The following is a 16,028-nucleotide window of genomic DNA, read 5'->3' on the forward strand; positions in this document are numbered from 1 at the left end:
CTGGAAGAACAGTTAGTGCTCTTAACCTCTGAGCCATCTCTCCAGTCCTAGGAGAAGTTTCTACAGGTGCGAGGGAAGGAATATCAGTTGTCAAGCATTGTGACAGTGAGGCCAGGGACAGTATAATAACACACAACTTTAGAACTTCAGTGCTCATGACTACCTTATTGGGAAACTTGGGGAAACCAATAGGAAGTGTGCATTGAGGAGAGCTGATTTTTTTTTTTTTTTACTATCAAGAAAGCTCCTTCCCCAAGTAGAAGTGGTTTGAGGAGGGAAAACTGGTGGGCTTTGGTGTAAAGTCCAAGGTAACTTCAGGTACAGTAGAGGCATGCATAGATTTGGTGGACATAGTACTGTTTGCAAGAGGTCCTCCAGTCACGGCCACATGGAGGCTATGAAAATATGTCTGTCTTAGATATTTGTATGTCTTGCTGTAAGGGTAGATCATGAAGCAAGTTGTCCATTCCCTGTATCTGTCTTTAGCAATGGCTGGATCATAGCTGTCCTCATAGCCCCTGGGGGCAGGGGTGGCCCATAGTCCACATACCAGGTGAGCTTCCCATAGGAAGAAGGAGGAAATAGATTTATGGGTACCCAGGAACACAGAGGATGGGAGCCATCATCCCAAGTGTATGTTGAGCCATCAGGACTTGCATTTAAGACTTCAGGGAAGTTGGGTCATCAGAGGTCCAAGGGAATACTGGAGAAAAATGACACTTTGCTGGACAAGAGCGGTTTGGGTTTTTTAAATTTCATTTTTGTGTTTTGTTAGTTACATGTGTGGCTATGTCTGTGCTGGGGGTATGTGACCATGACTGCTGGTTCCCAAAGAAGGAAGAGTTGTTAGATATCTCAGGATTTAAAGGTAGCTTTGAGCCTCTTGGTGTGGGTGCTGGAGAGATGGCTCAATGGTTAAGAGCACTGGCTGCTCTTCCAGAGGTCCTGAGTTCAATTCCCAGCAACCGCATGGTGGATCACAACCATCTGTAATGGGATCTGATGCCCTCTTCTGGTGTGTCTGAAGACAGCTACAGTGTACTCATTTTAAAAAGAAAGAAAACAAATGAACTTAGGTCCATCTGGAAGAACAGAGTGTGCTCCTCACCTCAGCCGTCTCTCCATCCCCAGCAATTCCCTTCTTCCAACATGTGGGTCCTACAGATGGAGCTCAGGCTGTCAAAGTTGGCAGCGAGCTATCTGGTCAGCCCTCAGCAGTGATGCTTAAGGGATCAGTTTCACCCTGTTGGACTGATTGTATTGAGTTAGGACTAGAAGAGACCAGGTAGGAGAAGCCCCGAGCCAAGTCCCTTTTGCAGATGCCTGGGCAGGTGTGACAGTAGCTTGGGGTTAGGTAAAAGCATTTTTTGTTTACTTTGTAGCCTCTGAGAGAGGTCAGCATCTGTTCGTATCAGGGGGAAATTGTCTAGGAAACACAGAAATAAAAAACAAGATGACTGAAAAGATAGGGCATGGGATGGGGGTTTAGGGTCAGAGGTAGGCTATAGAACCCAGAGGAGAGATGGTCAGGGGTGGACTATAAGAACCTAGAGGCAAGCTGGACTTCTGTGGTGCAGGAGATGAAAGATTCCTGGGTGAAGAGATGTCAAACTCTTGCTGTCCTAGCTAGGAATGGTGGGAAGAGGCGGACTTGGTGCTGGGTCAGACCTCTTCGAATGCTTCAGGTTAATACACCAACACCCTGGAGGTAGGTGTTGTTGTCCCCTTTGGGTTGGTGTGTGTGTGTGTGTGTGTGTGTGTGTGTGTGTGTGTGTGTATGAGAGAGAGGGGGGGGCAAGGCGAGAGAGAGACTTGAGAAAAAAAATCTATCATATCGTGGGCTGACCTTGAACTTTTAATCTTGTTGCTATCACTGCCCCAGTGCTGGAAAAACAGGCATTGGCCAACAGGCCCAACAATTGTCTCACATTGAAGATAAGGATGTTGAAGTTTAGACAGTGTTTCCTTGGTAAATTTTTAGCAACGAACTATCATCTTGCAATCCTAGCATTCCGGAGATAGGAACTTCAATAGTTCAAGGCCCAGTGCACTATGTACAGAGTTCAGGAGTTGCATTATAAACACCAAGTTTGTTTTAAATTCTGTAAATAACATACTTTATATCATTTGTCATACTCCACGCAGCTATTGATTTGCAGAGATTAATCTGCAAAGGTGTTTTTTCCTCCCTGGACTCTTGCATCTGTTGCCCGATTGTGGTTGCAATGGACAAAAGAAAACAGTTTCTAGGACTGGAGAGATGGCTCAGTGGTTAAGAGCACTGGGTGCTCTTCCGGAGGACCTGGGTATGTGTTCCAGCACCCACATGGCCGTTTACAACTGTCTGTAACTCCAGTTCCAGGGCTTACAAAGTCCTCTTCTGGTCTTTGTGGGTACCACACATACATGTGGGGCACAGACTTAGATGAAGGCAAAAATACCTAAACATATTAAAATAGAATTAATAAAAAGATGAGTTTCAGTACAAATGTTAGTTTCTGGTTTGAGATAATTCGTTTAAAAAAAAAAAGTGAAAGAATGAATTCTGAAACCTCAGGCTGGGTGTGATGGTGCATGCCCGTAATCCTAGCCCTTAGGAAGCCAAGGCAGGTTCACAGTACGTTTGAGGCTAGACTGGGCTGCATAGGAAGTAGCAGGACTGTGAGAGCTACAGCGACTGTATCTCACGGGGCTGAGTGTTACAGCTCCGAGAAGAACATTCCCCAGGCGCTCAAGGAGTACCGCTTAAGTCACACCGTACAAGAAACCTCCCACAAGAGATTTTACTGGGAGACGAAGAAAGTGTTTCAGGCCAGAAGCAACAGAGAACTGAGCAAGAGACAGGCATATATAGGGTTTCGTGGGGAAAGAGTTTTTCAGGGTGGAAATTTCCAGGGTGAGGATTGGGGAGATTTCAAGTTCTGAGCCTGGGCAAGCCCAGGGGTTGGTGGGTTTTTGAGCTCAGAGATAAATGGGTTGGAGCTCATGGATTGGTAAATTTTCAACTAGTTAAAGTGTTTGCTGCAAGAGGGTCAGAGTTCAGATCGCCAGAACCCTTGTGAAGCAGGATATGTTAACACACATCTATAATCTCAGCTCTCTTGTGGCAAGAAGGCAAGTGGATTTGAAGCAGTCCCTAGAAACTAGCAGACTAGCCTGCATACAGAAACATGAGTAAGAAAGCAACTTTGTTTCAAACAAGGTGAGGGTGAAGACCAACACTTGAGGTTGTCCTCTGACATCAAGACAATCAAGACACACACACACACACACACACACACACACACACACACACACACCACCACCACCACCACCAACAAAGAAAGAGACACAGGCACACAAAGGCAGAGAGACAGGGAAGAGGTAGAAAGGAGAGGAAAAAACCCTTCAACTTCATTACTTGATGTACTAAGCAATTTTTTGTTGAAGATTTCAAGTTCCAAGAGTTCTCACTGCCTCAGGACACTTCATGATGCAAAGGCCGCAATTTAAATTTTCCTCTGCATTTTTAACATTTTCTCAGCCCACTATGACAAGATTGTGTAGACAGAGACAATGAAGGCCAACTGTGTGATGTTCGCTGTTTTCCATGATGTAAATATTCACACTGAGATGGCTCAAGTTCTCGGTGGAACGTGGATGCAGGTGGAGTCAGGAATTGATTCACAGTCAAAAAATCATCACCAAGCATTCCCACTCTGGAGACACAGCCCTAGCAGATAATAGTAACATGTAATATGATGGCCCTTCAGTACTCAACCCTTTTTCTGTTCGTGCAATTGATTATAGATTTGTTGAATTTGAAATTTTGTAATGACGAATTTTATAAATGGCTCACAGGGATTCTAGGAATGAAAAAGTTTTTTTTTTTTTTTTTTTTTTTTTTTTTTTTTTTTTTTTGAGCAGTTACAAGCCAGTAGTTACAAGTTACAAGTACAAGCTTGTAGGTTCAGCAAACCTTCAGGTAATGGAAAGACTACACGTGTTTTCTTCAAATTGAAGGAGGCAGAGATGGAAGGGATGGGTGACCGCTGTGAGGAGACAGATAAGAAAGAAATGCACTGAAGACCCAGCTCTGGCTGGAAATCCCAAGTCCCAGGGGTTCTACCCACTATCCTTATAAGAGGTTTTATTGTTTTAATGTATAAGAGTCTTTTGCCTGCATGTATGTATGTGCACCACATGCCTACAAAGGCCAGAAAGAAGGTGTCCAGAGTCCTTGGAACTGGAGATTCAGATGGTTTGGGATTGTCATGTAGATTCTGAGAACTGAACCTTTGTCCTCTGTAACTGCTGTTACTCACTAAGCTTCCTCTCCATACTGAAGAGATTGTTTCTTAAGTGTGTCCTCAGCTTGGAAGCATGCATTCTAAATTGTGGCAGTGAGGGTGGACCTTGATGAGGGGGATGAGCAGATAAGATGGTGTGCCAGACAAAATCGAAGCTGGGGACTGAGGGTGTAGTTGCCCTTTGTGCACATGAAGGGGTTGGTTCTAGACCCCACAATGTAAAGTGGTGTGTAGGGTTGGAGAGTGTACTTAACAAAGCACTTACCTGGCAAGCACAAGAACCCAAGTTCAAGTCCCTGAATCTACCTGTTCTATCCGGGTCCTTGGGGCTCTGTAGCAAGCCAGCCAGCCAGCCAGCCAGCCAGCCAGCCTACTTACTTAGCAAGCTCCAGGCTAAAGCAAGGTGGGCACCTGAAGAACCTCAAGGGTCTTATGGCCTCTGCATGTGGGTGTACACATGTGCATGTTTACATTTGCACACATATGAAGTGGCTTATGCTTGCACAAACCTATGTATATCCCCCCATATATTTTAATGCAGCTAAGCGTTGAGGAATTTAGAGATTTATTATGTGTTTTGATTTCATTTTGGTAGTTTTTTAAAATAAAGTCTCATACATAGCCCAGGTTGGCCTCAAACTTGTAATCTTCCTGTCTTTGTCTCCACAGTGCTACAAATTAAATTTGTACACAAATGCACATGGTGAGATCTTTTATTTGCTCTAAGTACTGAGGACCAAATCCAGGGCTTCGTTCCTGTAAAATATACACTTCTATTATTGGCTATACCCACCCACAGCTCAGTATTCAGTGTTGCAAAAACATAGATAATAATAAAGATTATACATAATAGTCAACACAAATAAGTAACAAAAGAAGGTGAGCAGGGGCAGCAAGTGCCATGTCATGTTCATTTTCTGAAGCCACTGATTTTGGAAACAAAATTGGATAAGAACTACAGGCCATGAAAAGTCTCATTTCTTTTTATTTTGGGACAGAGTCTCATTATATAGCCTTGGCTGGCCTGAAACTCTCTGAGTGGTGCAGGTTGTCCTCAGACTTACAGAGGTGTGCCTGCTTCTGCCTCTGAGTGCTGGAATGAACAAAAGTTATGCACCACTACAGCCAGCTAAGGAAAAAAATGTTTATGTCAAGTATTGTAGCTGGGGAGGGGGGAGGGTAAGAATAGGGTCAAAGTAAATGAAAATTTTAAAATAAGTTTTAAAAAGAGAAATGCAGCTGTGAGAATCAGGGCCATGGGTGATAGTGCATACCTATAATCCAGTCTTAGGAAGTAGACTGTAATTATAATATTTATGGAGATTCACTCTAGGCATAAGGTTAACAAACTGGAATATAACTATAGCATTTAAGGAGATTCACTTTAGGTGCAAGTTAACACAATGGCAGATGTAATAGTGAAAAAATTGGGGGCTAAAGAGCTTTCTCAGTTAAGAGCAGGCACTGCCCTGAGTTCAGTTCCCAGCGCCCACATCACATGACTCACAACCACTTGTTGCTCAGCTCCAAAGGCACCCAGACACGTGCACACTTATCATTTTTAAATAAGTGTAATTAAAAATTAAAAATAAATTCAATTAATTCATTTTAAAAGTTTTAAATAAAGACTCATATGTAGCCCAGATTGGCCTCAATTCTGTAAACTTCCTGCCTTTGTGTCCAGACAGATTTTAATTAAAAAGAAATGAATTTAATTAAGAAGAAATGTATGCCCATTTCCTGATTCTCAGGTTTGAATTCACAGCCTCACGCATGCTGAGTACATAAGCGGTCACTGGATTCTACTTCGTACCCCCCCCCTGGATTCTACTTCGTACCCCTCCCCCGTGTTCTACTTCACACCCCCCCCAAACAATGCTTACATTAAATCCCGCTGGAGGTGTGAGGACAAGCACAGCAGCCATGGAGATAGCACGTCAAACAAGAGAGCAATGGATATCTTCTGTGAAGGAGTTGACTGGTGGGAAATATAGGAACAATAGTGAGCTGTCAGCAGAAGCTTCTGAGAACAGCTAGCCCCAGTGGGACAGGCTTTTAAGCTTAGCCACTTGGGAAGCTAAGGCAGCAGGATAACAAGTTGTCAGCCCAACCCTGTCTCAAAAAACTGAAGAGAAGTCTGAGGATACAGGACGACAAGGGGAGATGCCTAGTTTTGGGGAGGTCTTTTCTAAAAGACAGTTCCAAGATAGATAGATAGGTAGGTATGTAGATAGATAGATAGATAGATAGATAGATGGATGGATGGATGGATGGATGGATGGATAGATAGATAGATAGATAGATAGTCAGTTTTAAAATAGACTGCCTAGACAGACAGACAATAGGTAACCATCAACTTCCCGTAGGTCCTCACGGGTCGGGGCTCGTGAGCCATTTTCTATCCCATGCTAGAATGCTGACCGGCTTGGTCTCGTGCAGGTCATGGACAAGCAACTGTACAGCTGCTTGCCACTCTTTCAACCCCAGTATTCCCTGACCTCTGACTCTTGTAGAGTTTCCACCCACCCTTCCGTGATTGTCCCTGAGTCTTGGGGAAGGTGTGTAATGTAGGTGTCTTATTTGTGTCTGAGCACTCATAGCGGATTTAACTCTGCTGCTTGACCACCCATGAGTTTCTGCATTGGTCAGCTGCCCTTTCTGATGCACAAAGAACTTTTTTGCAGAGGTCTGAGAGTAGCACTGGTTCCAGAACTGGTCCACCAGAATGTAGCAATACCGCTGTGAAACCAAAGAAATGTAAATGTGGGAAATGGTTTAGGGAAGTGGCTTCACAGTAGAGCTTGCCTCCCACTGGGAGCTAGTGGATATGCACTAGCACCCTGAAAAAAAAATCAAGAAAGAACACCCCCATCCCCTGCCCAGGGAGGGTGGAGAGATGATGGCTCAGTGGTTAAGAGCACTGACTATTCTTCCAGAGGTCCTGAGTTCAATTCTAAGCAACCACATGGTGGCTCACACCCTTTTGTAATGGGATGGATGTTCTCTTTTGGTGTGTCTGAAGACAGCTATAGTGTACTCATACATATAAATAAATCTTTAAAAATAGAGAGAACAACCTCCCCCTTCCACTACACAAATAGAAGCAGGTAGAAGCCAGCCACAAGTAAAGCATCGGTATCAGCGCTCAACAGTAGATTGTGGACCAAAGGAAGAGATGTTATTGGAGTCCTTTGTCCAAGGTTTACACGGTCACTGCAAAGGTTTGAGTTGCTAGCTTCTCCATATCCTACCCTGCCCTCACTGAGTCATCTGTTTGCTATTTCTCTACAGGCCCAGGCCTTGTCATGCTCCAGTAAGTTCGAAGCTGAGCTGAAAGCTGAGCAAGAAGAGCGGAAACGGGAGGAGGAGGCCCGGAGGCTCCGCCAGGCAGCCTTCCGGGAGCTCAAGGCAGCTTTCAGCGCGTAGTCCTGCTGAGGTGACCCTTGACCACAGCTGTGCCTTACTGACACCCTGGAGGTGATGACGAGGATTTTCACATTTTAATCCCTGCAGCCCTCTGCGCAAATGACCTCCCCCTCAAGGCCCAGGCCCATTTCTTAGTGCTTCTGGATAAAAGTGACTGCTTTCATCCTTATCAGGGTCCTGGCCCCTTCCAAACGGTTTGCCAGCTGCCTTTCCCAGCCTTCACTCCTCTGCCGTTATCTGTAGCCGAGATTCGTTTCTTCTTGGAAACCTTACTTGTCCCCGCATGGTCCTATGTCAACAAGCCCTGTTCATCCGTGGTTCTCAGAACACATGTTGCCGGTTGTCCTGGGTAGTTGTTTTTCTCCTTGTGGTTCTTGCATTGTTTCCCGGCCAGCATCTGTCTTCTTGTTATTACTCAGATTTCGCTGACTTCTTTTTCATCGTCTACCACTCTAGTGTGATGGTGGGATTTGAAGGAGGACTTGTGGATCAGAACCTATATCCCCTCAGCAACCAGGGACTTAACACCTATCCTTTCATTGCCCCTCGTTATTCATTTCCCAGTCCAGCCATTTTCCCACTCCCACCTCTTTACTGTTAGAAGTAATATTAGTGAGTAGAAGGGTAGCTGTCATCCAACCCCATGCAAATGAGAGTGGACCTGTGAAATTCTCAAGTACCATCCAAGGTCTTTTGAAGTCATGACCATCTTCCCATGTATGATATAGCTCCAAAGAACTTAAATGTATTCTCGCCCATGGGACAGATTTTTGTATCTTGCGAGTTTCTTGAGACTTCTCACAAATACCAGGGGGTTGTATTTTTTAACAAAACAAAAATTCTTAATGTCATATTTATTACTTCTCTTTTGTAACTGCTGTCCCTCTATCTTACAGCTGTTTACTTTTAAATAAAATATGCAAATGATTTTTGCCTTCATACCAGTGTGCCTTTGATCTTCTTCAAATCAGGGGATGGAAGAAGCCTTGGGCTTCTGTTGACGTTGAGTTCCTGAAGTATGGGTAGAGATAGAAACAGATTATTTGCCTAGAATACTTGAGTTCAAGCACTGTACTTTTGCGGTAATTTAAAAAAAGGCTATAACCAGTTCCCGAGCACTACTGCTCTGTACCGCCCCCAGCCATCTCTGTCCCAGGCGGTCGTGGGCCACCTTCTCCTTGCTGTCCCCCTGCCAGCTGAGAAGTTTGCTCATATGCTCCACAGCCCAGTAATATCATGACTCAACAATCAATAATTTATCAATCATATTTATATGTTAAATTCTCAGTCTATAATCCGTCCAAACAATACATTCACTGCCAGTTAACGAAGATATAAACTCACCTAGACAAGATAAAATCGATGTAGTTCACCTTGATCTGAACCATCCTCCTCTGCTGTCTCCATCTTGATTCTTCTTCCTCCTCTCTCCTGCCTTACAAAAACTTTCTCCCTGCCCCACTCTCTACTGTCCAATCATGTATGGCCTTGACATCAACCTCCACCTACAATCAGTTATGAGTAATGGATCCCTGTATTCTCAGCATTTTAGAATATAGATGCAAAATTCACATTTATGGTTATCCTTGGCTATAGGGTGAGTTTGAGGCCAGGCTAGGTTACATGAGACCTTGTTTTAAGAGAAGCCAGGGGAATCCCAAGAAAGAGGGTGATCAGGGATTCAAGGAGCCAACACACAAGAAACAACCCACGGATCAAATAAGCAAGGGTTATTAGGGGCTCACAGAGTCTGAAGTGACAATCATGGACCCATATGTGTCTGAGCTAGGTCCTCTTTATATATATTATGGTTGCATAGCTTGGTGTTCTTGTGTGACCTCTAACAGTGGTAGCTGGGTATATCATGACCCTTGCACATGAAACCCTTTTTCTCCTAGTAAGTCACCTAACCCAGCCTTGATTTGAGGGTTTGTGCCTAATCTTATTGTAATTTGTTATGAGAAGTTCAGTTGATATCCCTGGGAGGCCTGCTCTTTTTGGGGGGACGGGAACAGGAGGAGTTGAAGGAACAAGAATGGAACTAGGGGAGCTAAGAGGAACAGAGTCAAAGAATATTGCGTTCAGGATATAAAGTATGTGAAGAATAAAAAATTAAAATATATATGTACATTGACCAGCATCAAAAGCAACAAAGAAACAAAAAAGGGATGGGAGGAAAAAGCAAGCAATAAAGCTGGGTGGTTGGGGCAATAAAAACAGAAAGAGAAAGAAGAAAGGAAGAAAAAAAGAAAGAAAACAAGCAAGCATGATAGTGGTGGTGACACCTTTAATCCCAGCACTTGAGGGCCGTAGGCAGGCAGATCTTTGTGAGTTCAAGGGTAGCCTGGTCTACAGAGAGAACCAAGGTAGCCAAGGTTATACAGAGAAACCATGTCTGGAAAAAAACAATAAACAAAAATTGACAAAAACACAGTGGGCTGGGAAGGTGGGTTACACTGACAATGACCCTAAGGCCGACCTGTTCTTCTCTTCGCTCCAATGAGGATTCTTTCAGCTGCTGGTAAAAATCTGTAGTTTGTTTCTTTTGCTTTTTGATCCATTGACACTCTTACTAGAGCAAAGCTTATATTGACCTTGGCCTATTAACTTTAACAAATGTTTCACACCAATGAAAGAAAATGGTCTGTAGTTGGGACCAGAGGTGGAATTTTTGTTGTTGTTACCATTGTTCAGTTTCTCTGTAAATCCAATCTCTTTAATACACTCTATTAATATTGACCAGCAAGATGGCCCAGCAGGTACAGAAGCTTGCTATCAAGTCTGACCACTTGAGTTTGATACCCAGGCCTCACAGGTAGAGAGAGAACCAACTTCCTCAGGTTGTCCTCTGGACTCCATATGTATTCCTTAGCAAATGTAGGGCTGGTGACACTCAGTGGATAAAGGTGCTTGCTGCCAAACCTGATGAGCTGAGTTTGGTCTCTGGGTCCCACATGGTATAAAGAGAGAGCCAACTCCCAAAAGTTTTTCTAGACATAACTGAGAAAAACAAATCTTGAGACAAATGCTTTCATAAGACTGACCTGGGCAAGCCTGTGGAACATATTCTTAATTTGTGTTTGATGTGAGGGGGCCCAGGTCCTGGTGTCACCCACCCCTGGGCATGTGGTCTTGAGGGGGTTAAGAAATCAGGCTAAGCAAGCTACAGGGGTCAAGTCAGTAAGCAGCACCCCTCCATGCGTGTGCATTAGTTCCTGCCATGATTTCCCTTTATGGCAGAATTTGGACCTGTGAGCTGAAACAAACACTTCGTCACAAAGTTGGGTTTTGTTGTTGTTGTTGTTGTTGTTGTTGTTAAAGCACAAAGTTGTTTTTGACTATCATATTTTATCTCAACAATAGAAACCTTAAGACAGCAAATTTGAGGTCTCCTGGACTACAGGAGACACTGTTTCCAAACCAAAAAAGAAAGAAAGAAAAAAAAGCCAAACAGGAAAAAAATAATCTTCCTGTACTAACAGCCAACATAAGCGTTTAAACTCTCAAGTGATACAAAATGTCCCACAAGAGTTCTTAAGACAGAAGATGACATGTCTTGGGCCAGGTGACTACAAAGAACAGAGGTACCATGTCTTTGTATCCTCTTGGTCCACACTCCATGTCCTGCAGAAACTGTTCCTTGCATAATGCTACCCAGGTTCCCAGCCTCCATCTCCAGGGCCAAACCCCAGCCCTTTTCTGATTCTTCCCTGGGGCTCTGGAGTGACTAGACTGGTTTTTCTACTCTCCCTTTGCCTTCTGTTTAGCTGGGACAGTCTCTGAAATGCAAATCTGTTCCTAGCATCTTCCTTCAAGCATTGACCCCTGCTCATCTGGCCTGTGTGCTACCTTCCACCCTTCCCCTTAGAACCCCAAGGCCTGGGTCTGAAAGTTCCTGGAAGTGCCACACCTCCACTCTTGCTCAAGCTGTTCCCTCTGATGGCCTTCTTCCCCCCCCCACCTCTCACTAGTGATCTACTTCTCCTTGACTCAGCCCTGAGGAGCTTCAAGAAGCATTCTCAATACTCCTAGGAGGGCAAGGAACACCCTAGGGTTCCCCTTTTACCTCCAGGCTTCTGTTGTAATAATCCTACATTCCAAAGGATTCCCCTCTCTGCCCTCCTGTTAGGGCTACAAAGCTCTCTCTAAAAACAAGAAACAAAACAAAAATACAAATTAAAAACAAAAACAACCTCCCACGTGTTTGTTTGTTTATTATGTGGGGGAGGTGGGGGCTGCATGTATAGACAGAAGACAGAAGGTCAGAAGACAACATGCAAGACTCAGTTCTCTTTTCCCACCACGTGGGTCCCTGGGATTGAACTCAGGTTGTCTGGCTCGAAGGCTTTGCTGTGCTATCAAGCTGGCACAGGACTATGTGAACCTTTGCAAGGGCAGGAAGTCTCCTCTGTCTGCTGCTCTAGGCCTAAACAGTAACCAACTGGCAGCTTTGTATATAGATTTTGTATGTAAATGTGTATGAAAATATCATGAAGTTTGTTGGATAGATGGATAGATAAGGCAGAGTGCTCATTGCTGATGTCAAAGAGCACCCAAGCACCTATTGTTATAATAATGAAATGCCCAAAGCCAAGCATGTGGTGCTGGCATCTGTTGAGGGCACTCATAGAAGACCATCAGTACTGCAGAATCATGTGTGGGTAAGTCCTATTCTCCGGCCAGATAGGACTTCCAAAGTAAGCAGAAAGTTATCTTTTCTGTCTTTATAACAGTTCTCTCAGGAGAAGCAAATTCATGGGCCTCTGGAGGAAAATGTGAATCCCCTCAGAATGCTGTGCTCTCAAGGTTCCTCTTCCTCTTCTTCTCCTCTTCCCCTTCTTCCTCCTCTTCTTCCTCTCTCTCTGGCTCCCCACCCCGTAGTTCAGGTTAGCCTCGAATTTTCTATGTAGCTAAAGATGACATTGAATTCCTGTTTCTCCTGACTCTTATTTCATAAATTCTTGGATTAAGAGCTGGTGGGGCTTTGGTTCCTGGGCCTGGAGTCTGGGACAGAGACCATGAAGAGAAAGAGGAGGAAGGAGGAAGAAGGCATTATGAGAGAGGTATATTGTGAGCACATGGCCCTGAGTGCTGGCCTGTTGGGATAGGAGCAGCCCAGGCAGAATATGGTAAATATTCTTGTATCTCAGGATTACTGACAAGGAAGTAGACAAAGTAGCGTAGAGGGTTGATTATCGCCCAGCTCTAGTGCTTTAGGACTTATTATAAAGATAAAGGTTTTGTGTCTTTTATTTTGGAACTAAATGATCAAAGATGGAATAGAAACCCCCAAATAAAGTTGACTGCAACAACATGCATGAAGGAAAAACATTCACACACATAGATATAACTGCAGAGCATATGGCTAAGGATATTGAAGGTCAATGGTAGAGCCTTGAATACATTGCATAAGACAGATGCAGTAGCATGTGCCTGAATTACAAGCACTTATGAAATAAGACTTGGGAGGAAGACAAGTTCAATTTCATCTTTAGCTTCATAGAAAGTTCAAGGTCAACCCGAACTACCTGAGACCCTGTGGCAAAGGAGGGGTAGAGAGAGGGAGGGAGGGAGGGAGGGAGGGAGGGAGAGAGAGAGAGAGAGACAGACAGACAGACAGACAGACAGACAGACAGACAGACACACACACACACACACACACACACACGGGTGAGGGGAGTCCTTAGGTCACTGAGAGCACAGAGACATTGCTATTGTCTCCTTTGCTCATCTGTTTGAGATAGGGTCTCCTTATATAGCCCAGGCTGACCTGGAACTCATCTTTCCAGCTTCACTCTCCCAAAGACTGGGGTTATCACTTAGTATCCAGAATGCTTGGTCAGCTAATGTCTTTTTAAGAATTTTTTATTTTTTATATTTTATATTTTATTTATTTTTATTTTTACTATTTTGAGACAGAGTCTGTCTTTGTTGTCTTGGTTCTCCTGGAACTAGCATGTAGACCAGGCTGGTTCAAACTCTCAGAGATCTGCCTCCCTCTGCCTCTATTATTATTTTTAAATTACGGGTATATTTGTGTATGAGCATTTGTGAGTATCGGTACCCACAGAATCCAGAAGAGGGCATCAGGTCCCTTGGAGCTGGAGTTGTGATGCAGGTGGTTTGAGTCTCCTAACATGGATGATGGGAACTAAACTCATGTCTTGTGGGAGAGCAACATCTCCTCTTAACTGCTGCCTTGTCATCTCTCTAGGATTGCTATTGTCTTTTTGACAGATAATTGAGTGATTTTTTTTTAACATTGAAATTTCTGTCTGTGTTAGATACTCAATTCTGCATTAACAAACCATCTGATGATTTAATGGCTTAAAATAATAATTAACATTTATCAGCTCACTGAGCATCTGAGAAGGCTAGGGATTCAGAAGCAGTTTAATTGGATGAGTCTGACTCAGGGTCTCTCGTGTGGCTGCAGTTAAAATGGCAAGGCAGGTGGAGTGCCGTCATCTAAGACTGCACTTGGGCTGGAGAAGCTGTTTGTAATGTGACTCACTCCTGTGGTTTAAAGGTTGGTGCTGGCTGTTGGCAGGAGGCCTCAGTTGCCAGCCATGGAAACTTCTTTGGGTTTTTTTTTTTTTTCTTTTCTTTTTTTCAGTGTTTTCTCAACATGGAGAAGCACTTGCTGTACCTCTGCCTCCCCTTCTCCCCCCAAAAACAAGATGGATGTGTGGTCTACCTGTGAAAAGACCACCTGATTGTGGTCAAGGGTTTTATTGTTAGAAAGAATGACAACTGGGGTGGATTTCAACCCAGCCCAAGTACTTTAAGAGAGTAGCTTGTAAGTACTTGTGGACTTTAGCTTCAAAAAGCACACTGTCATTCCCTAGTAGCCTTCTGATTACATAGGTTGGCTTTATTGAGAGGAAATGATGGGAGCCATCTTAGAGCTAGCCATTTTAGAATCAGTTCTTAATCACAAGTAACAGGCTCTAAGCCAGACTGATTGAAATAGGGAAAGAACCAGTTGAGAAGACATTGATGAGCTCCCAGAAAGACTAGCAGAGGAAGGGGATAGGTATCAAGCTAAAAAATGGGAATGAGGCCAAGCAACTGGGACACAAGCCAAGACTACAGCCTGGGAATTAGCCAGGGATGGTACCGCTGCCCTGGCTGCTCAGAGCTCTGTGGTGGTGTGCTTCTCCGGGTCATTTACCCGGCTCTAGATTCCAAAGCTAAGCTCAGTCATGTGCCCACAAGTTGGGGTTGAGGGGTAGCATTTAGATTTTTTTTTTCTGTCTTTTGTATTAAAAAAAAAAAAAAAAAAAAAAGCAGGTGCTGCCAGGTCCTGTTTTCCATTAACAATCTTACTTTACCCAAACATGGGAATGTATTCTAAGTGCAGAAGTCATTAGAAAGTGGCAGGTGCCCACTGCAGAGGCACCCATAGGCTTTTGTTTGTTTGCTTACTTGTTTTTAGATAGGGTCTCATTGAGTAGCCAAGACTGTCCTGGAACTCACAGTCTTCCTGTCCCAGCCTCTCTGGTGTTAAGATAAGAATTCGAATGGCTGCTTCCGCCTTCCTTCATGACTTTGGACCTTGGAATATTTCCTGTAAGTAAAAAGGACAAGGTAGAAGAGAAAATAATTTTAAGGGAACCTATACAGTATTCTTTTTTAAAAAGAGAATATTATTTTTATTTATTCCTTAAGAAGGCCATACATGTATACAATGTATTTTGATCATATCCACTGCCTTACTGTCCACCCCCTACTTCTCTCAGTCAGTGTTCTTTCTAACAATAAAACCCTTGACAGCAAGCAGTCAGTCTGGCCACAGGTGTATCACACATTCACAGAAATGTGAAAGTTGGTGTCAAGGCAATATATGATTCGACAGTAGAGTGTGGGGCAGGGACAAAGTTTTTGTAAGGCAGGAGAGAGGAGGAAGGAGAAAGAATCAAAATGGAGATGGCAGAAGAGGATGGTTTGGATCAAGGTGAACTAGATCAGTTTTATCCTGTCTAACTGGGTGGTTTATATCTTTATTAATTAGAAGTGAATTCATTGTTTGGATGGATTGTGGATTGAGAATTTAACATATAAATCTGTTTGATAAGTTACTGATTGTCGAGTCATATTTTTACCAGGCAGCGGAGGACAGTGTGTGAAAGCAATAGCTGAGAGGCAGCTGGAGTGTGCAGATCCGGCTCTGTTGCCCAAGCTGGGTGAGAATACTCAGGACCCTCAGAGCGAAATGCATGTGTGCCAGGCATGGTAACTACTTGCCTAGGGAACCAAGTGGAAAGGGCAGCTTGCGGACTGTGTAGCAGAGTAGCAGCTGGGTCCACACGT

The 16,028-nt window shown here is 43.9% G+C and overlaps 1 protein-coding gene across 1 annotated transcript in view; it reads left to right on the top strand.

Moving 5' to 3' along the window:
* EFHD1 (EF-hand domain family member D1) overlaps positions 1 to 8,654 on the top strand; it is a 43,576-nt gene extending 34,922 nt beyond the window's left edge. Inside the window, exon 4 of the mRNA XM_080933398.1 lies at positions 7,581 to 8,654. Coding sequence (XP_080789524.1) covers positions 7,581 to 7,715 — 135 coding nt within the window. The 3' untranslated portion in view covers positions 7,716 to 8,654. The remainder of the gene's footprint in view (positions 1 to 7,580) is intronic.
* Positions 8,655 to 16,028: the final 7,374 nt, after the last annotated feature.

Source organism: Micromys minutus (assembly GCF_963924665.1).
Source record: "Micromys minutus genome assembly, chromosome: 19".
Classification (NCBI taxonomy): Eukaryota; Metazoa; Chordata; class Mammalia; order Rodentia; family Muridae; genus Micromys; species Micromys minutus.